Genomic DNA, 23,478 nt, shown 5'->3' with positions numbered 1-23,478 from the left:
CATGGACAATGGGCCGTTATGTTGCGATGTAAGAGCATTTACAGCGTAAACACAGTTTTAACAGTGCACACTTGTTGACAAGTGTCGTACATACTTGCCTACAGTATGCCTAAGTATGTGAACAGGCACACACAAACAACGCAATACCTGGAGGATTAAATTTAGGGGGGGACAAATCAAATCAGGCCAAATCATCCAAGACAAACACTGAAGTATCTTCTCAAATGTTTTTCACAACGTAAACATAGTGATGTTCAAGGAGGTTGCTATATTTGTTACTATGGAGCAGCATGGACACATTATAAAAATGCAGGTAATTGCAGACAAGCTCTTTTCATTTCTATTTAATACTTTTTGTCTACTACTGACCTTGCTTCACATTCTTATGTACGGCCCCAACTTCTATGTACTTAACTGCATCATGCATACTTGTAGTGTTACGTTCAGAAACCTTTCCCAAACAATGGCTCACCCAAGGAATGCAGGACGCATGGGGTAGCCACCATGTGCATACAAACATGTACTTAAAAGCAGATATTTCAGCACTGTAAAGAAGTCAACTTCTTTGCTTCCAGACTGGGGCTCAGAATACTTTAGATCACATTTGCCTGAGTTTCATTGTGAGAATGGACAAGTGTGAATGTTTTTCTGACAGGAGACAAGGTCATCTGTTGTGCATGGCCATGGTTTTCACATTCAGGCATAGTTTGTTCCTGGCTTTAGCAGCTAGCAGGGATGGAGGAATTGAAGACATTCAACCATCATTAATGATTGCATCTTTCTCTGGAAAGAATTGTTGCCTTACGGTTACTCCATGTTAACAGAGGTTTCCCTGCCAGTGACCATACCCGAGAAAAAAAATTAATTTGAGAAAACATGTTGACCCAGAGATGCTGCAGTTCACAATTTTGTATTTTTAGTTGATAACACAAACATATTTTGCATAAAATGTTTACCTGGTGCTTTTTGAAGTTAATGAATGTATGCAACCTTCTCAGTGTTTTACATCAGTAACAGTTGTCAGTACTTTTGTGTGCTCTGTCCCAGTTGCATACACCGGACTGAGCTTGGAATGTGCTGACTCTTTTTTTCCCTGCGGTTCAGAGGTATAGCCTGAGCTCAATCGGTGCAACGAGGTCTGTCAAGCAGCCTGACAAACTCATTCATGGCTAGCGGCGCTTGTTCCTGTCTGATGAAAATGTTACACTGCTCTCTCATTCTCTGCCTCGGCCCGCTATTCCCGGAACACAGCTCTGAGTGGGTGGTTATTCTGTCATCATTTTGGAAGAGAGCACGCACACAGGGTCGACAGACAGGGTCCATCCAATGCAATTTTTTCACCCAATGTATTACTATCTTCAACTGCTGGGCTAAAAGCCTCTCCAGGGACATAACTCATAGTTGCTATTTATTTATTTTATTTTGATAAAACATCTTCATTAAAGATAAAGACTGACTGTGCCAATGATGCACAAGGACATTCATCCATGAGTGTTCCTTTTCAGAGTAGAAATTGTATGTTTGTGCTGCGTTGCTATGGGCCTACATTGGAAACCAAATGATCAGACCCGTGAACTGGGTTAAGATTGCTTCAGCTATCAGAGCTTTTAGAAATTCTGACTTGATGTCTTTACAAGACAAACAAGAATGGAAAGTTAAACATTATTGATGCATTATATTTACCCCTGCATTGGATAACAAACAGTTTTTCCAGTAGTTAATTTGTTTTGTTTTTATTTTTTTTCTGTCCCCTATCTGCTTCACTCAGCTGTCTGAGGGATGAAGACAAAACCGACTCTGAATAGGAATTCAATAATAGAATTGGAGGTGTTGAAATGCAGAGGATGCAGAGAAAATGGATTCCAGTGGTTGGAATTTACTAAGGGTCCAGCTACAGACAAAGCCCAGTTGGCAAGTTGTACAGACAGGTGTACTGCCATTTTGAACGTAGGAGAAGAAAGCAGAGAGAAAGAAAAGGGGGCAGATAGGAGGGCCGTCTGGAGAATAGGGGCTCAGTCAGAGGGTGTTGAAAAGAGCCTCCACCTGAACGCACCACTGCATCCTAATAACTCCTCAGCCGCCAAAAAAAAAAAACAAAGCAAAAAGAAAACACCTTATGCTCTGTCTTTCCCTTCTTTCCTCTGCTTCACTCTTTATCCGAGCAGCTGTGAAGGGCACACACCTGGCTGCCATCCATCTGGCTGTGCATGTGCACGCGTGCGTACTGATGTGAATCTATTTAAAGAGGTCTTGCGGTGGGTTTCTGGGGTTGATTGCTCTCACTGCCAGTATTGTTCATGTGGATTTGGCTGCCATGGCAATAACTACGCACATACAGTACAATCTGGCCAATCACAGTATTGCAGAACTGCTCTCAAGCCTCCTATGGAGCGGAATCGTGATCGGACAGCCTTCAGCTCTTATCTGCTGAATATAAACATGTGTGTGGGGAAAGCAAATGGGAAACACTCTCATTTCCTCAACATCTGCTGCTAAGATGCCCTTGAGCAAGGCACATAACTCCCAAGAACTCGAATGGAACAGCTCAGTGGCCAATAGCAGAGGCCTGTATGGAAGACGTGTTACTTCCAAGTTTACAGAGAAAGAGGCAGTGTCTCATTTTCTTCTATCAAAATGTTAGGGAAGAACAACTGTGGACTGAGATCAAAGCTTTTGGTTTCAGCACATTTACTCAGCTACAGCATCTTGGCTATAGCTCAAAAATCTTTGGTAGGCACTGAACCACTGAAAGGAAATTATTTTAAAACATTCTTAAATCTTCACCAGGTTTCCTGTAGTCAGCGCGAAAGCTCTTTGATGCCTCTGGTGTTTCCTCTACACCATTAGCTTTCTTTCACACCTCTTTTCCCCGTCTGTTTGGCTGCAAGCAAGAAGTAAAATACACAAATTCTATTCCTTTGGTTATTTTTTACAGATGCTCTTTGTTAGACACCAGTGGAAATTGTCAGAAAAGAGACTGGAGTGGTTGTTTGATGGACTATTTTCCAGCTGAATTGATCATGCTGGGTGTTACACACTCAACGGTACATTCTCACACCTCTCTGGCAGCTGAATTGAACCATTTCTAGTGTACCATGTGTGAGGATCTGCAGTACTGGACCTGCAACAAAACGCTATAATGGTAATTTTCAACAAAAGGCCCATGGATCGCAAAGGGATGGAGGGTCGGATTCTTAACGTGTCACAGTTATCCTTCAAAGGGGTGTTGTTCAAAGGAAACCACTGTTGTTTGTGCACCAAATTGCCACCTGGCATTTTCAAAGTTCTCCTCTGTCCCCACTGTTCCTACACCACGCTCATGACGCTGGAAAGGAATTAGCAGCGCTTGGCTAGAGAGTATGGCCAATTGACGATGACAGCCCTGAGATATGTGACATGCTTGCCATCCATTCGCTTTCTTCTCCTGCTCCCCTCATCTTTCCCCTCTTTATCTTGTCTCCCGCCTGCTTTCCATTTTCTTGTCATTCACCCTGTTCTTTCAATTTTTGTTCCTCCAGTGTCTTTTCCAGTATTTTTTATTTTATCTTTTTTCTTTCTCTTTGTTTTTCTGTCTCACCAAAGTTAAAGTTGCCATTTGAATGCAACAATGACATCGTAGTTGAGCACAACAACAGTTTACTATCTTTGGTAGATAAGTTGAATCATCAACCCAAGATTTTTGTGACCTTTCTGTTTCAATTTCAAACAAAGGTTCTTAGTACATCAGCATTGCCAGAGCCATGACAGATATTCACTTTCTACACCAACTCCAAAATAAAATAGATCTCTCTCTTTCCTTAATGCCCACAGCAGCAAGAGGAAGATGACATGGTGTTAACCCCTGATGGTACGCAAGAGTTCATGACCTTTGAGATCCCTCTGAGTGACTCGGGCTCAGCAGGCCTTGGGGTCAGCGTCAAGGGTAACCGGTCCAAGGAGAACCATGCCGACTTGGGGATCTTTGTGAAATCTATTATTAATGGAGGTGCTGCTAGCAAGGCAAGTAACTGCTCCCACCCTCTTACACTCAGACCATTACTTTGATTGATTTTACTAAATACATTCATTGTTTTTTTTGTAACCAAAGATGAGGCGGACCACAATGCTGCATGGGTACAAAGTCCTTGTCATGGCAATTTTGAAGTGGTCACTTCATGTTAATGCTGTCTAAGTGGTTTTCCAACTGTTAAATTTAATTGTTCATAAATACTAGTGGTTTGAGACAGTTTGTCTTCCAAAGTTCATTTCAAACATAACTAGGGCAACAACATTGTGATCCCTCAGGAGCAGCTGCAGAATGCATGTTGTTTCTGTTCAAACCTAATGATGGCAGTCCTCAAAGAATTTGATGCAAGTATTTTATGAGTCAGATCTAACTTTTCCCCTGCTGGTGTTTATCTGCAGGATGGGCGTCTACGAGTCAATGACCAACTCATTGCAGTCAACGGGGAGTCGTTGCATGGGATGACCAACCAGGACGCAATGGAAACGCTGCGCAAATCCATGTCTGTAGAGGGCAACAAGCGAGGGATGATTCAGCTCATCGTGGCCCGACGTGTGTCCAAAAACAATGAGGTAGCCTAACACTCAGGGAGGAGTCACACTGATACGCTAGGGACTAATTGGCATCAAAAGGAGTTAATTGGTGTGCCTTTGTTTATTTCTTTTTATCACACCCAGTATAGACACACAATGTTTACAGAAACTCAACAAACACACATGCATGCTGTAATTCAAATCCTGTCTGTGGACACATGGAAGACAATGAATGAAGGAGAGGAATGGCTACATTTCAACTGCACTGAATGATAAATGAGAGTGGCTTTCCTCTACCTTGCCACTAGCTCTAATCTATCCCCCATAGGTTGTTGTTGCTTTGAGATAGCTAGAGGAGGACCTTTATGAAGCAACCACACCACCATGCAAATCTTCAAACAGTCCCATTTCCTGTGTGAGATAGGTGATGTAGTCTCACATTTCCACCCATTCTCTGTGTGATTTTCTTTGCCCACGGTGGGCCTGATATGATATCTCAGAAGCACTTCACTGAGTTATGATTGACAGGTCTGCGGAATAACACTGTAGGATAGGCAGATAAAGGAATATCTATTGCGGCTAGGTGCATATTTGTCATTAGGCAGTAAAGAATGTTGAAAGCAAGGGGATTTCAACTTTACGAAATGCGCATTGTGATACTGAACTAATCCCAGCCTACCTTTCTTTTAGATAAACTGTATTATTTCACATACTGGTGCAAAAACAAAGATGAATGCAAACACGATTTAGCTGAATGTGAAATGCTAAGCACAGTGTGTTTCAAAATTGTGGATTCATGTGTGATACTTCAACATACTCACGCACGTTCACTCACCCTGCAGCCAGAGGTTGTAGATCAGGTTTGATTAGTGTTGCCGTGACTCTAATTGGAGCCTGTGTCCCGTGGCTGTGTGTCAGTTTGGAGTACCATGCTGAGCCCCAGTCCCCCTCTCTGCCCTTCACCCTCCGTGCTAGCCCTCATCCCCCAAGCACTTTGTCCCTCTCTCTCTTCTCAACACACATCATCCCCTGACACCCTGTTCATTTTCTTCTTCTTTTAATCAGTTTTCACATGTGGTGCTACATAGTTTAACAGGTAGAACATGGGATAAATACAGCCAAGGACCTCTATCACAGGTGCCACTCATAAATTGCCATAGATTGTGTCATTACTGTTTACCATAACAAGTAAGAACTGTGGTCAAGACTGCATCTGCCCGATTATTTTATGGCAGAAAAACAGAAAATAATTTTATTTTGAAAATAATTTAAAATAAAAGTTGAAAGTCAATAGATAATACTAAGTAATAAGTCTTATTTGTTGTGAACAAATAAGACTTGTTAAGAACAAAGACTTAACAAGTCCTTGCTGTTGTAAAGCTGCTGTTTGCTCTCATTCCACTTCTTGTTTCTCAAAACAAAGTCATACACTGCAGTAAGAGAGTGGGTAAAAACAATTTGTCCAAAACAGGAAGCAGTAAGTTTAATGGGAAATGTGGTTATTTTGAGAAACGCGACATCACCCTCAGGGTTATATTACCTTGTATTGCCATATATCTACTGTGTAGCTCGCGATCACTGTGGTGACAGAAGCAACTTTTCAGTGCAGTGAAATCTTTCCCATATAGCATAATAAACCACTATGCAGCATTAATGGATCTATTACTCCAGCTGGACTTCCTGGATTATATTTCATCGTCTCACCAAACCTGAGGTACCTGAGGTACCACACCCCCACCAACACAGCCCCATGCATTTTTTAAATCTACAACCCCTCCGGGGATAGCCCAGCCCCAAGGTTCAGTGAGTTCTATCACTTCGGTCCAGTCACTCTCCTTCCTCTTTAATCCCTCACCAGCAGGCAGACAGGTAGACAGACTGACACTGAGCAGACAGTTAAGGTCACAGACAAACACATTTTCAGAAGCAGCAAAAATATTTCTTTTATTATTGCACTTTCACTCTGTAGGTGGAAGGATGAAGGATGGTGTTTTTACATTAAAGTTTATTACATTTTTGATCCATTTAGAGAGACAATTTAGATAGAAATTTTGACAAGTTTATATATAATTTGACATTTATTTCAACATCAGTTGCTATGAAACAGCATATTGATGATGATACAGAGGAAGATGGAACAAGAGTGTAGCCCAAAAGGAGAAGGATGTGTAACAGTGCATTTTAGATTCCATCCATTAAACTCCTATTACAGGCAATCATGCACAGCTGAAGATGCAGTGTTTTCAGGGAGCTTAGTGGTTTGAAAAGGTTCCATGAAGTCACTAGAGGGATTTTTAATTTACTCATAGTAGAGGAAGGATACAATTGTACAATGAAGAATTTAAGGTCAGTTGCAAACCTCAAATAAGAAAAGCAGAAGTTAAATGTCAACACAGGCTCCCAGCAGTTACAACCACCTCCCCCTTTTCCACTGCTCTGCTGTGTTGGCCGGGCAGATATGTGTGGAACCAGCACCAGTCCGCCACTGTCACCCACCCAAATGGGAGTGAGCACTGGAGGCCACCATTGAAATGAATCAGATCCATCACTGTCTGCAGGGGAGAGGAACCAAGAAGCACAGCCTAATGCATCAGAAGGGGGACTTCGATGGGTGCAGTGTATCCAGGCCACCCTACTCCAAGAAAATTGCATTGATTTCATCATTGCTTGCTCCTGTGGGCTAAAGTGCGATCAACTTTGCAGTGTAATGTTGTAATGTAATTTTATTTCTTGGTAGTTTAAGCTGGCTTGGTTTGTTGGGGGTTCGCAAAATCAAAACCACATGCCAGTCATTGAACCAACATCCAGTTTCTTCAATGTAAAGGAAAATATCCTCGCAGAAAAGGACCCTGTAACACATGGATACCTGTGACACTCTTGTTGTGTGCACTGACTGTGTGACCACTCAGAGTGCATGCACACACAAATAATCCCTACAAACACACACAAACTTCCACATATTACTCAAGGTCTTCCAGAAGCCCATATGCTTTCAGCAGGACTTGAGGGCTAGATCCATCCAGACAGACCCTCTCAGTGGTGAAGACAAGTGTTTCAATAGGCTGGCTCATACTGCTGACGGCTCATCATTAGGACTATGTTTGATGTGGAGTACCTGATCTATTTATGCTGCCATTAAAGCAGTGGAAATGAGTGGCCTTTGCCTTGGGTTGAAATGAGAATTTTTGCCGACCTTGAATAAAAGAAAAACACTTGGAAGGATGGTTTATAAGAATAAGGCTGTATTCAAGTCTAACAAAGCAGTGTGCTGCACTGCATGGGGCCTATTTTTAATGTAGCACAGACCCAGACTGTCTCCATGAGCCTGATTCAAAATCTGATAAGTGTGGACCCTTAATGCTCCTATCCACACGTAAAAATGTAGGTTGAAATTTAAGACTCAACAAAAGACTCTTATTCAAACAGGTCACAGGGTTGCTGTGAGCCAAAGAAGCAACCAGTTAAAAGCAACAAGATCTAAATCAAAAGCTGGGTAGCTAAAATAGGTAGCTAAATGTATTTTGTTGGTTTTGACTGCTTTTGGGAACCAGTCCTAATACCAATACTTATCATGCATTTGTTGTGCAATCTGAAATAAGACATAAGTAGGCAGGAAAAGTGTAATTAATAGCATTTCGCTTAGCATACACACAAACTAGGATACCCAGATACACACACTCTATAACCACACTCTCTGTAACTGAACAATTAATTTTTATTCTGTTCTGGTTCCACAGATAGCCCTTGTTTGAAAAACTACTATTCTGCCCCAGATAGTCAAGCGATATGATTGGTCACTGCCAATTTGTTTGAAGCATTGTAATTGCATCGCTGCTTCAGAGACTGAATAATTTCTTCTATATCTGAGTTCTATTAATATATCGTCACATGTGTTAAAGCAATTAAATATATGAAAAGTCATTCTAATTCCTTTTTTTTGGTCACTCTTCTTGAATGTTCTCCATTCCATGTTTTTAGTGCAGAGACTGTTCCTCGAGTCACAAACTCAACACCCTGTAACTGAATCAAATGCAGGTCGGTGACAGTAGTTTGGTTATTAGTTTTTTAAATGTACTTACATAAATTCAGTAATTTGAACATTAACTCTGATTCTTTGTGACAATTTGAAGACATAATACTGTTTATGCTTTTTGGAAGCATTGCTGTTTTTGTCCACCAAAGTAATCTTAATGATACAGTAATGTTACATTAGATGGAAGAACATGCAATAGTAATTTTCCACTGGCTCAAAAGTAATTTCCTTGGAAATGGGGAATGCTGAGCAAAGTGTAGCACACATTCAAATATTTGTAGTAGTCTGAGTTGAGAGGTGTGCTGGATAGAGTGCAGAACAAAAGGGCAATCAGTTCCACTCGTGGTTGTCGGAGTGACATCTACAGGTTAACAGTTTATTTGAATGTGATCGTAGCTTTTTAAGTCCCTCATCTCTGCTGTGGCTAAAACTGATGAATTTACCATTATATGGGCAGAACAAAGAAATATGCTTATCATGAGACATAATCGGAACTCATTTCAATACATGGAGAATAATTAGAAAATAGCAGCTAATGAGTGGATATGTACGGTGATAATATGCATCTAAATTAAGCTGGACTTTATGTTGGGGCTCGTAAAGCTGTTCATGAACCTTTACTCAGTGGTGGATGTTTGTTTCTGTCTCTTGCAACAGCAGTGGCAGTTCATGACTAAGATCTTTATCACACCAGCATCTTAAAGCAGACAGGCTGATGATAAGCTGGGTTTCATTTCTCTGATTTGAAATTCATAACTACGTACGCATACGCTTCTCTGTGCATTTGTGATGTTATTTATGACGGAGCTCTCCTGCAGACATCGACTATTTTAAACAGACTGGCTGTCTTGTGGGTTTTTTTTTTTGTTGTCCTTCTTGACAGCATCACCGCAACTTGCCAATGAATCACTGCATTAATCAGAGCAACAAAAAACATACTCCACCCTACACATCTACAAAAAAGTGTACTGTTTTTTTATTGTGGTGCTCCGCCATGGAGTTCTCATGATAATTCATGAGACGGAGCTTCTGCCCAAGGACGGCAATGCTATCACTTCAGTCCTTCGCTTCATGTATTTATAACTTTCACTTTCTTTTTGTGCTTGTCTCAGCAGAACTTTTTGTCAAGACTGCCTCAAGACATAAATGTAAAGCTTTTACATAAAGCATTGACCACTTTAAAGACTTTCCAGTCCAGAAACCCTAGTTATGTAAATACCATGTGGTACAAGAAATCACTGCAAAGTAACCCAGTGCATTTAGTCACCTGAGAAACGTGTTTCTGGTTTCCTGTTTTCTCATTTCCTTAAGCCACATCCATAATACCAGAGTTAGTATGGCTGTGAGGAGACACTTAGCTCACGAGATGAGATAAGACATGGGACTGAGACAAGACAAGATTTTAACGCTATACTTGAGAAATCTGCAATACTAAATTATATTTAAAAATTTGGAGCGTTAAACACAATTTACAGCATTCTGGTGAGTTTTTCTGCACCAATTTATCTAACAGAATAATACAATGAAGCTTTTGGGCATTCTGTCCTGCTTTCAGATATGTTTGAGCCTGTAGATCAACTTTTCTCATGTAATATCCCTGCTGAGTCAGAACACATGCAGCCATGATTTAGTCTTCCCTCCTCTTTTGCATCTTTGTTTGGGTTAGTAACCTCTTTAAATGTGCTGTGGCACCTTTTAACCTCAATGACAAATTATTTCATTTTAATTCAGTTATAAACTCCTGGAATTTATTACCTCATGTATTCCAGCAGGCTTTGTGCTCATAGTCAAAACTTTCTGCACATCCAAAGTCTCTTCCACCTGTGTTCTCTGTCGAGGAAAAAGTCTAATATTATGAGGCTTTTTTAAGTCTGCCTGGCCTGATTCTCTCCTCGAGTCGACGTCATCAGTTATACATCTGTTTTTCACTGTGTGAGAAAATGTATGCATGGCATGAGAGAATGTGAAAAATATCAATTGCGTGAGTCTTGCGAGACTAAAATGTAATGAGATTTCTCGTCAGGTTAAAATCTGTCTCGCGAGTTCTCGTCACACCCCTAACATTGACAGGAAGGTCCTGTGTTGTCTACTGTTCCTCAGACATGTCCCTTGTATCTAGTTAAAAATAACTCAAATAAAGAGAAACTTGCTTATCGGGAAAAGGCAAGTGACATTTACTTGAATTAAGTAAAGGAGCTACCTTGGAAAGCACTAACCCATTAATCCATTTATACTAAAAACAATACTACTACATTTTGAATCCAAATATAAGATTATTACACTTGGTTAGATCTGCAGTTTTTGCAGTGCAGCAAATGAACCCACTAGTGATGCCAACATTTACCACACTGCTGAGGATTTGATATACATGACAGCTTAATGTCAATGTTTTAACATGAAGGAATGTGACAGGCTCGTAACAGCATGATGCATAAGGATGAGGTGGCAGCATGAAGAGTGAGGTGCAGGGCTTAACCCACATTTTTACACTGACATAACGACATACAACAGTAGGTGGTCATTCATTTTTATATAAAAAAAGGTTTAAAAAAAAGAAGAGGTAAAATCTACCTCTTTTAAAAACAGCATTAGATTCTATCTGTGGTCATTTGCTTTGTAATGATGACCAGCTAAGCATTATAGTTTACCTTACTCTTCCATTAGGGAACGTTGTCAGGTAATGGCCAAGCTAAAACATTCTTTTATTATTGATGAGAAGCAGCAGGAGAAGGCAGCAGTGACTTTATTCCCTGCCTTCACTTTAGCATTGTTGCATCATAGGAGCTTGCAGACAGTAGCTTAGCTAACTCTGTAAGAGATATTCTCTACATAAAAGAACACCACAGTGGTCTCCTCAGCATGCCAATGGCCCTGTTTGTAATCCATTTCAAAAGCTTTCCTGTTAGTCACTAAGAGAATGTTTATGCAAAGAGACAAGGGGGAAGGAAGTGGCTGGCCCTAACAAAAGATGCTCACTTGGATGAGAGAAGCACTGATCGATAGAGTCTTGAAAGAGCTATCAATCAGATCCCCGGCCTAGTAAATTATGGTTTTATTAGTATTGAGCTGACCACTGCTGGGAGAGACCTTAAAACATTGGGACGCTCACATCAGAGGCTAGAGAAAGGGCGGGAAATCTCTGTCGACCCCACCCCCAACTTAATATGGACTGATTGAAGTCCAGTTAGATAATGACATGTCAGGACTAAAGCTCCCCGGTTGTCATAGCAAATAGCAGTGATTCATGGAAAAAGGATAGAATGCGGGTACAGAGCGGTGCACTCTGGGAATTGCAGTTTGCAATGAAGCCGTGACTAAATTGAGGAAAGTAGATCGCAGAGCAGCAGAAATGCAATTCCAGCGCTGCTGGGCCCTCATTCCCAGCCGGCTCTCTGAGGACTAACTCATTTAGGAGTGGCAGGGGAAACTCAATAGGACCAATTGAGAAAATAATATATTGAATCTGGTGGTTGAGTGGGCTGCTTGGACACGCTAGAGGACTGCAGAGGCGAAGTATGTGCTTTAGCATCTGAAAACCCAAGTGTTCTTAAACAACATACATGTTTTTATGAATACATATTAACACACACATTCCTTTCACTTCACAGTATAGTACATGTGATGTTCACTTGTTAGCTGTAAATAATACTATTGCACTGTGTTGGAACTTGGCTGATTTGAACAGAGCACTGTCAGGTTGCAAACCGAAATACAGATCCCTACTAAGAGTATTTGGCTGATATAAGTGAGGTAGGAGGTAGGTAGGATTGAAAAAAGTGTCAGTGGCACTGCTATGTTGAAAACCGAAGTAAAACTGATACTGTAAAAACCTTGTTGACTAGAATAGCTCAGGAATTATTGGATGGATTGCCGTGAAAGTATCAACAGATGTTTGATGCCCAGAGGATGAAGCCTACTTTGGTGACTGCCTGACATAGGCTATCCTCTAGAGCCATTAGTAGGTCAAAATTTTCACTTTTCTAGTAAAATATCTCAACATCTACATGATGGATTGGCAGAAAACATTTGTGGTTCCCAGACGAACTATTGGATAGATTGCCATGAAATTTGGCACACACATTCCCCTGAGGAGGAACTATAATAACATTTCATCTAGTCATTATCTTTAATAATAACAACCCTCTTGCCCTCAGTTTACATTAAATTAAGATTAGTGCTAATTGGTAAATAAATTTTAGCTTGCTAACACACTAAAGTAAGATGGTGAACATGGTAAACATTATACCTGCTAAGAAGTGGCATTTGACCCTTGTTAATGTTAGCATGTATCTCAAAGCACTAGTGGGCGCACATACAGATTAATGCAATGGAGAGCAGCCCATCGCTGTCCCAGCTTTTGAGCCCGTATAAACGTCTTGTTTGCACATGGTTTGTTGTACTGTAGGAGTTGGAGTTGATGGTTACCCTATGGTAGTGTGATGTGTAGGCCTATTGTAGATCCTCATAACTTATTGTATCGGAGAAACAACAGTGGTGGAACAATTTAACTGGACCAGGACCCTGCTGTTGAGCTGATTTCCCGTCTCTGTGATGTTTTCATGAAACTGACGTTTTGCTATTAACTCCAAAAGGACACGGGCACCCTCTGTGGGAAGCAATGGCATTAGATGAGGATCTAGGTGGATGCGAGAAGCTAATGAAAGTGGGGTATCTACCCAGCAGAGAGGTGAGTTGTGCCCAGGGCAGGATGCAGCAGCTTAAGGACTGTAATTACAGCATTATGGTGGAGGTTGACTGGATTAGGGCCACGGCAACAGGCTGAGACCAGGATAGAAGACCAGGAAATGGCCATGGACTAGACATTATTAGCCAGCTTAAGACCAGCCCTGTCAACACACGGCTTCTTCTCCCTCACTGAGTACTCAAGGTCAGGCAGATGCTGATGCACAGGCAAAAGCATATTTGTGCATGAGTCTGCATTTACCACAAATGGATATAAACACACATCCATGCACGTGAATAAAAGTATACACATGCACATACATGCATACACACACTTTCTCTCTCTCACTCTACATTCACACATAGACAGAAAGCAGCATTGCCTTGACCACACAAACAGACAGGCATGCTTAGTGAATCCAGTGGGAGCTGGGCAGCGTATTATCTTGACTGGGCTCAGTGTTAAGTCACAGTGCTCTGCCCTCTCCCTCAGTCAACAGGATAATCCACTCTGAAAATAACTAGATTAAGACAGATTAAACACATGATGAGGTGCTAAGAAAGCACTAAAATCTAAAGAAAGACACTGAAAAACTTAAAGGAGCACATTTACTTTTGGACAAACAAGCTCCTTGGTCAGCTTGCTATCATTATTGTTGGGTTTAAACACTGAAAAAAAATTTCATTTTCAGTTTACTTGAATTTTTTGTTTTTTTGTTTTTTCTGTTGTTGGAACTTTTCTTTTCTTTTTCTTTCTTTCTGTCTTTTGAAGCAATTGTGGTGATTGGTGCTAACTATCCAGATTTTCTTCTACTCATTTCATTACTTTTTTAACCTGAAAATAAGCTCTCAGAGATAGACAGAGACAGTGATATAGCTGTCTTTCTGAGATATTTTCCTCTTGACACATTCTATACATAGTTTTTTTTAATATCATTTGGTTCTCAGCTGCTCGCTCTCTGTCCCACACAATTTCCTGCATCCTACCTAAAACCCTCCATCTTACTTCTTTTCAGTTCATGACAAGTCTACTGCAGACCTGTAACAGATTAAAAAGTGCATAGATGGGTTGAGTAAAAGAGAGAGGCGAATAAAATAAATCTTCATTTGACAATTTGAACCTCATTGAGTCTGAATCATCTAGGGACTTGGTCTTTATTATAAGGCTGGCAGTGAAGTCTGATTGTAATTGTGTTGAACCAGCACCCATTTTCACACTCACACACACACACACACACACGCACGCACTGCCTCTTTTCCTCCTCGCCCCTTGCTCTTATCAACACACTGCCCCGATAAAGTCCTGCGCACTCTCAACCTCATTAAACCTCTCATTTATATTAAACAGCTGATAAGTCTCTCTACCCTGGTATGCATCTCCCAGGGCACGCTACTCCCATGAGGAGGTGACTTGGCAGCACCCACACTACGCTGAGGCCTTAGCTCCCACACCGCCACAATCCCTTTTCTTGTTATTCCTTCCATTTGTTTACCAAAAACTCCCCACCACCTCATCATCTTCTTCTCCTCCTCTTCCTGCTCTCCTGTCTTCCTGCTGTGGTTGGTGCCTGATCTTTTACTCCCGTTTCTCTTGGCTGAGAGCCAGCAGAATGTTGTAAGACATCAATATTAGGCAGGGCCTCCTGGTTTAAAGCATGCTTGAGGTACAGAGTTGAACTGTGCGAGACTATCTAGCTGTGAGGGAGCTATCTGTAATAGGTCCTGTACAGGGAGTTCAGTGCATTCCCCCAGCAGCCCACAGGCTGCTATGAAGCATTATGGGAAATAAGACCAAGGCCCAAGCTTTATTCTCAAACTCTCAGCACGTGGCTGTGAGATTTTTTTTTTTCTCTCTTCGTTCTGACTCCCACTTTTGATAGGCTTTTGTCTGTAGAGGGCTGAACACAGTATCCTGGCCCAGTGGTCCTAGACCCAAAGACTTAACTGCTAACTTTGTCCCCCTATCAAGACTGACATATGCACATGAGTGTACAGTGGGCTCAATAACCAGCAGTGCGGCACATCGACCACATGGCAAATGTCACTGGTCCATTTACTTTGGCTCATTGTTAGAGACAGCTGTCTATTGGCCTATGGGAAATCCATGGAGCTTTATCCAGCTCGGACTACTACAGGAGCCGTTTCACACTGCTGAGCCAGAAAATACCGACGTAAGCCGAGATGGACACTGAAGTCTATGTTCCATGTTTCTGGAGTATTGATGGCATCACATTAGGAGCCATACTACACATCCCCTATACTCCCAAGTCTTTTGTGTGTTCCAATAAAAAAAAATAAAAAATCTAACATGAAATTTTCGAAAATCTTGTTGCCTTCTCCTGTATCCCCCCGCTGTTGTGTTTTTGTCAACACACCATCACTAGTAATTACTAATTATTTCCAAGGTACAATACAGGATTAAAATGCAAAATTGCAGATTTTTCAATAATGACTCAAACATACAAATATGAAAATACTTGGCTAAATACTTGGCTCTTTCACGGTCTCTGTAGGAAGCCCCTGGCAGCCCTCCGATTTTAGAGCTTCCCGTGAACTCTCTACTGGACAACCATGAGCGCCGGATTTCCCACTCCCTCTATGAAACCATCGAAGGCCTGGACAACATCTCCACACCGTTGACTAATATGATTGGACGCATTGGTGAGTCATAATATTAGCAAGATTCATTCTCAACACCTTTGTGTCTCTTTCAACCTCTGCTAGACAAAATTACTCCACAAATTGGATTTTTTTTTGGCCGGTCACTCCCCATTCACATTGATGGGAAGTGTGGTTGACCTGCTAACCTCATGCTCATTGGATATATATTTCCCCTTGAATTGGTGCTGTCTGTAAACTTGAATTCCCAGATCAATTTTAACATCCACCTCAGCCCCTCTGAAGTGCTTCTGCTAGCTCTTTCCCTTAAACCCCCTACCAGCATCACCTTCAAAGCATCATCCCTGCTCTGCATCCCAAGATACGCTATTTCACTATTCAAACCTCTCAGGGATTAATGTCATCCCCAATCCTCCCTGCCTTCACTCAACTCCTGACTGGTTTCACTCAGGTCAATTCCCATTCTACCCAGTTGACATCAGCTAAGATCTCATCTCTTTAGAGGTATTAGAATTGGCAATTTAATACTCGACCAGTCGCTTCTGTCATCTCAGCATCGACGGACCTTTAACATATGCAGACACTCAGAAGCTGAAGGTGATTGCATCAGTGTAAGTAGGGCATGTTTGTAGGGGATGATGTTACATGTATCCACACCACTTGTCTCAACACACACAGGTTTTCATGCACTCAATTTCTCGTTTTACCTTCTCATCCCCATCCCATTATTTCATCTCTACCATAGCTTTGATACGCATCTCCTATTTCTCCCTCTTCTTCTCTCTTCTTCCAACCTATGTCCTCCAAACTTCTTTAACTATTTTTTTCTCCCCACTGATAAACCACCTCCTCATCGTCTCCTTGTCTCTTTCACCTCCCAGCCTATCACCCTTCCACTATTTGTAATCTGTCAATGATCTGCATTTTCTCCATTCCTGCCCTTCTCCCATTCATTCTCCCGTTTCTCTCCTATCCCCTCCCCACCATCTCCCCCAGAGCAGTGCCACTCTACCACTGATCACTGAAGATCAGAGGCTGTGTCAGAAGCATCTGATGGTTAATTAAGCCTCCAGATCAATAGGGCTTGGCCCTGACACTCTCTCTACCTCTGTCTCTCTCTCCTCACCCCTTCTCTTTTTCACTCTTTCATCTTGTCTTTCCCCTCTCTGTCAAATCAAGTGTTCTCAAATTGGTTGGGTTTTCCTCTCAGTTTGGCTTATTTATTCCACTGGCTTTTCCCTACACAGGCTTTTCAGAACGGTGCTGTGATCATAAGCGGCAACTGTGGGCGCACTGATGGAAAAGTTTCTTGCTATTGAAACTTCAAGGGCGCCCAGCACTCGTCTCATCCTACGGAGTGGGAGTCAAATGAGCCAAGTGGAAAAGTTTTAGGGGTGGGGGCGAAGTGAGTGCTTAAGCAGTAAGTTATCAGAGCCGAAGCTTGGCAGAGTCTCAGATCTTTGACTCGGCTTGTCTCACAGCAAGATGTGAGTTCCTTTTTTTCTGTCTCGAGGCTGTCTCTGAGTTGTGCCCTCATTAATCCGTGCCTACATTCTGTGACAGGTGTTCGTCTGTTTAAACTGACACAATTCTGTTATTTAGATTTCTGTTGCAGTAAGAGTTGATTTTATAATCATAAGGTAAAATGCAACAAGAAGTAGAAGCAGGGATTTGCTGCTTCCAAGCATTGTTCAAAATTTAGATTTTTGCAATTTTTGCAATTACTGCACATCTGATCTTCCTTTTTTCAGTTTAATGAAAAAGCAGAAGATGTTTTGTACCTATAATCCAATAAAGCACAGTAGATATATTTGTATAAGAAACTGAAGAAAGTACCCTCTCTCTGTCCTCCATCTTCTGCCCCCAAACAAGTGGTGATTATCTTGCATCTCACTGACAGAATGGTGCTAAGATCTAGTTAACCTTGATCAAATGTCACAAAACTGACTTTGAAAGCAAATACCACCACTAATTCTGCCTATTCATGTTCATCTAACATATTGTAAAATTTAACCAAAATATCAGTATCCTGCATTTACCAACTTTAGTTTTAAATAAAGCAATAAATAGACATGGATACTTTAATAGACTAAAACAGTGTTTTATACTCTCTCATCACTTATTAAGAAACTATAAAGTGTATTTTTCTGTGTGCCTGGGACATTTCTGCTAGACTAGAAAGACAGTAGCTGTTCTCTATCTTCTTCTATATGTTATTTCAGATGGGCTCAGACATGCTGCCTGGTGTGTGAGATGTGACAGTTGTGCTTCTAGGACAGATGCTGAGATCAGTTTGGCAAGGTCACAAAGCACACAGCCGCCAGGGCTTGACTGACAGCTAAAAGTGGAGTGTCTCTAGACCTGCTAAATTACTGAATCATGAAGGCCAGACTTCTAGTTTGGGATATGGTAGGGCACTCATACAGCACTACATCCACATAGTGTAGTTGCATGCACACACGCACAGTGGCATAGTTATGCACAACCTCTCTATCAGGTTATACTCAGTTTCCACTGACGTGGGCCTCCGAGCCATTAGCGATTGCTGACAAAACTCTGAGGTATTCTATGTTGTAAAAGACAGCGGAGGAACTCTCTGACCAAATCAGGTCCTCTCCGCTGCTGCGTAATACTGCCTGTGCTGCTAAGATGGCCAAGACACAGAGGTAAATGGGAGGAATTGTTTTTCTGCTCATAAATTTAGATCTGGCTTTGATTGTGAGTTATTGCAGGTGGCTGCAAGTCAATACAGTGAAATTGTAAACTCAAAATTTCTGCCAACCTGTGATTGTTATTGCTATGCTGTATATTTTCTGTTAAAAGCACATAGCTGCCATGTCCTATGGACCCCTTATCTCACCTCACCTCAGGTACTGATGAGAAACTGGTCTCGTCTTGTACCTTGCTTCCTTTCTTCTGAAACAATATGACTAGGTCTTGGTTCTCTGTGGGGAAAGGTACAACTGAATGAATTATAGGAATTATAATTACCATGGCAACAACAAAGCATAAAATGACATGGGAAACAGGTGGTATTGCACTGGTATAGGGCCATCTCATTGATTGTAAGGGCACTTTGTCTTTATCTTCCCTGTAGTGTTTGGGCTACCATTCAGAACTATCTGCTGTGTTTATGTGTGTGTGTGTGTGTGTGTGTGTGTGTATTAGTGGGTGCACACATTCACCTAATCAATAGTAAGAGGTAATCTCTTTCCCTGTTTGCCTCAGTAAGCCATGCAATGCTGTGATATTGTCAGCTTTAGCTTCACACACCATGCATCAAGCATTATGGCTGGAGGCTGAATCCACAGCTAGCAGGTGGTGAACATACAGTACGTTCTGCTTGACTCCCTGCTCAAATAAAATGAGTTCCTGACAGTTTTTCTGTTCTACTGCTTTCCTTCGATCCCCACCCTCCTTTTGCCTTTGTTGGTGAAAGGATCGAGAATCAGCAGAGATAATATCACACTTAAAGAAGGAAAAACTAAAAGAAAGAATAGAAGAAAATGTGAAATAAAGAAAAGAAAGTTGGAACTGAATGCAAGCTCCTGCATGTGCACAGTGTGACAGCGACAGCCAGAGTTTGACGGAAAGGTCGTTAGCATCACACCCGGCTTCACCTTCCGTTCTGTCTAATTGAAAAGTGCTGCTGGGTGCAGGGTCCACATGCTGGGGTGAAAATTGAGGCCCGTGGACTGACGCTTTCTGTGGATGTGACTGTTTGGCCCATTGCCTGAGTCAGAATGCACACCTAGGACTGGCACAGGAGTGAGGATGGGGTGGGCTTGGGTTGTGTGCGTGGGGTGCTGGGGTGGAGGTGGGAACCCGGCAAGCAGACTCATGCTGTTGTCACACAGGTAAATAGGTATTCACAGGATGTAATGTGTGCAGTGCAGGTGACAGTGCAAAATACTGCAGACACACATTAGTGACTGAAAGAAGTTCATAACACATGCACAAAAAAACTTTGGATGAGTTTCTTTCCATATAAAGACATTTATTTAGTAAAAGTATGAAAGTATAAAAGCACACACACACACAAACTAACATCTCTGGGTCCTTTCGTCTTCTGTAATAGTGTTTAAGTAGGACCGTCTTCCCAGGACTTGACCCTGCTGTCCCCTCACTTCCAGTATTTCATAGTCCGCAGACTGATCCTTTCTGTATGCTCAGCGTGCAGGAGATGAGGCAGGGTGACCTCCCTTAATTTGGTATGTCCAGACTGCTTCAGAGTGCTATTAGCATGCCTCAGTGAGAAAATTACATAGATGGTCTTACCCTAGAACTTTACCTTGTGCTTTACTGTACTTATTCACTGTGGTCTGACCAAAAATAGGTATACTTGCTATACACATTTTTTACATTCTGTTAAACACTTTTGAAGCACTAGTGTAAAGGTAGGTTCGCACTAGCCTGGTTTAGTCTGGTTAAAACTTGGTGCAGTTTGTTTGGGTTGGTGTGAATGCCAGACTCAATAACAGGAAGCATATCATTGGTTAAAAAAACATTTTCTCATCCTGTTTTTCCAAGTGATGGAAATGGAATATAAAAAGATACAAATTATAGAATCACTAAAGTATGGATAATATCAATCCATCAGCACCTTGCATCTTAAGGTATTGTTATTGAAGAAAAAGCTTTCTATTCAGAGCCACATTGTCCACCCACACAGGTTTTTTCCTTTGCCTAATCAGACCTCTTCCGAGGACTGAATGGGTGTGTAGTGACTGTGCTTGATTGGTATCTCTCTTACCTATTAGTTTTGTTGCCTCTGCAAGGTTGAGAGAACTTATCCTTAACCTCACATAATTCCAGTATAGCGTCTACCTGAGCAGAAGTCTAATTAACCAGAAATAAAAATGGACCAGTGACAGCAATATTTAAAATCAAAATCTTGTAATATTGTGATAGAATAGATCATAAAAGAAACTCATAGAACAAACAAGTGGGATTTGTTCAAATCTTTCCAGACCGCCATATTGCTATTGGGAAATAAAGTGCATTAGCTTTCATTTGTATAATTATATGCCCAAGTGTATATTAATTATACAGCAAGTTTGCAAAGTTTATTAAAGTATGAGAAAACGTTTTCTCCCACTGGTTATTATTAAAGTAATATATAGCCTATGTGACGTTACATTGCGATGCAGAGTTGCAGTGAAAAGAGGTCGATAGACTGATTTAAAAGCCATCACTTTCAAGAGTGTAATTGTGTGAAACCCCGTAGCTGTTTGTTGGGGCATGTTCACTGGTGTAACACAGACACTGGGCTGCTTGTCATCATAGAAACAGATCATCAGATTGTGATGTTCATTGCAGCTACAGTTACATCGCTCAGCTCTGCTGCTCACTATAGCATATGTCTTGTGACTGTTGATAGGCTTTTATTCGTGACTTGTAACCAATTAGCACACACACACACACACACACCACCATGGGCGGGACATTAAGCAAGACTCCAGAGTTGTGATTACCTACAGACAAAGAGAGGCAGCTACATCAGAGACAGAGTAGTGCATTTTAAAATAAATTTAACCATAAAAAACCATGCATCGATCCGAACCGTGAGCTTTGCAATCTGTTGCATCACTAGTGAAATAGCATTGATCACTCTGAGGGGGGGATAAATTTTGCCCCCACCAGGGAAAAAAATATTCAACAGAGGCAGGGATATATAAACCAGAAAGGGGGAAATCCCACTTATCCCCCCTGGCAAATCGCACTGTGACAAAGACAGCACAATCAACAAGTTGCACAAGTCAAATATGTACTGTGTGAGTTCATGTTTACTCCTCTTTGTTTGTTTGTAAAAAGTTAGTGTGAACACAAACAACACCACAACTAAAATGCAACAATGTGTCATTTTCATCTCAGTATGAAAGTGAAGTTAGAAAATGTCACCAGTGTTCCCTGGTGAGCATTAGTGTTTGGTTTTTACCATTGTGTGCTTAGCATGATTATGGGCTGTAATCCATGTATGGGCCTGGCAACATGGATCAACTAATGATCTCTTCTCCAGTCAGATCAATAGGCCAAAGTGTCACCAAAGGAGGGAGGAAGAAAGAGAAGAGAGAGGAAAAGAGTGTAGGAGTGTGTGATGGACAGAGATGGAGGAAATGGTGTAGGAGACAGAAGATGGAGTGGGGCTATTAGTGTGACCTCTCACCTTATAGCTCAATGTTTTACTGGGCAACGCTTGGTCAGAAAGAAGAGAGTGAAGCTCTGATCCGTTTGGATGGATGCAGCCAGGTGGCCTCTCGAGCCAGAGAGCTCATCTATCTCTGTCTTCACTCTCTGCCGGAGGGGAAGAAGAACATCTCTGCGTCAATACCGTAGAAGAGCTCCCGCATGCTGAGCATGGCCTGCCCGAAGGCTGCGTGTGCTTCAGTACACGTGGAAATGTGTGACTGTCATTATACTGATTATAGTATTATATAAGTGGGTGATGCTGCAAACTTTTAAAGTGTGGTGCAGAAGGACAGGATGCATTAACTGGAAGATTTCCTCTGCACATTTAGCATGTTTTTGATATTCTTATCCAAAAACTGTTATGCAGTGGGGTGACAGATTTAAGGGCATGACTTTAATGTGACTGCAGCTCAGTTTATTCAAGCATAAACTGAAACAAATTAATTTTCAGTTTGCTTTTTGTTTGTCAGTTATGAAAATATTTAGTCTATAAACCACAGTTACACTAAAATGTAATGTACTAACATTAAAATTAACAACCGCTGTAATCTTTAATATGTTTCAGCTGTTAACTGTGATCCGGTTTGCCTTCACATTACAGTATTATTGCTACATGGTAAACACACCCTCCAACAACTTGTGTTTGTTTTTAGTAGTGCTGAGGTAGTGGGTGTGTGCATCTGCTTCTGTCAGCGTGACTCATGAGAAGCTATCTTTGATTATAGTGTGACAAAGGCCACAGTGGCAAGGCCATGTTTCCAACTCTTTAGCTACATGGTAAGCATGAATCAGAATCTCTTTAACAAATACAAAAGAGCCCCTTTGTGAAAGAGCCAGCTTCTGTGAACCACTCATCTTAATTGGATTAATATTTATCCCCATGTGACCACACGCACATGTGTGTGACTGCTGATTCATTCGTGATGGCATTATGATATGACTGTATTTTTTGTGTCTTCTCTTTTGCCTTCATTCCCCAAACTGAGTGCATGAAAGGCCCAAGTGTTTTCAGATTTGCATAGGCCATCACAGGCTGAATAACAGTGTTTTGATTCTGGCCAAGATAGCGGTTCTTGGGTTTTGTGAAAACAGTAATTGCATTCACAGCACTCAGGCTTAGATGCTTGTGGTTATTTTGCTGAAGTGCCATTAGGCAGAGGAACAACTAAGAAGTAAAAAGTTGCTTTAAACCTAAGGACAACAAGTTCAGATGACCTTCTCTGTGCAAAATGGTGTAAACAGTAGAGAAAAGGCACATAAAATAAGACCACAAGGAACTGAGTATTTGTCCGCTCATTATTTCATCAGCGATTGTTTGCATTCAGGATCATCTCTCCATGATGAACATCCTTGACTTTCAACTGCCTTAGTCACCAGCTATTTCTCACTTGAACACACACATATACGCTGTCGATCTG

The 23,478-nt window shown here is 41.4% G+C and overlaps 1 protein-coding gene across 5 annotated transcripts in view; it reads left to right on the top strand.

Annotated features, from left to right (window-relative positions):
* Positions 1-23,478, top strand: part of LOC119906686 (partitioning defective 3 homolog) — a 349,822-nt gene that overhangs the window by 189,804 nt on the left and 136,540 nt on the right. For 4 of the 5 annotated variants that reach the window (XM_038724004.1, XM_038723995.1, XM_038724021.1 and 1 more), the window contains exons 13-15: positions 3,811-3,999; positions 4,405-4,575; positions 15,766-15,913. In XM_038724004.1, coding sequence (XP_038579932.1) covers positions 3,811-3,999; positions 4,405-4,575; positions 15,766-15,913 — 508 coding nt within the window. The remainder of the gene's footprint in view (positions 1-3,810; positions 4,000-4,404; positions 4,576-15,765; positions 15,914-23,478) is intronic. The other variant, XM_038724012.1, reaches the window with a different exon arrangement.

This window comes from Micropterus salmoides, unplaced genomic scaffold (assembly GCF_014851395.1).
Source record: "Micropterus salmoides isolate LMB-PRFRI ecotype aquatic unplaced genomic scaffold, ASM1485139v1 Ms_hic_scaffold_1, whole genome shotgun sequence".
Taxonomy (NCBI): Eukaryota; Metazoa; Chordata; class Actinopteri; order Centrarchiformes; family Centrarchidae; genus Micropterus; species Micropterus salmoides.
This window is presented reverse-complemented; position numbering and strand designations above follow the sequence as displayed.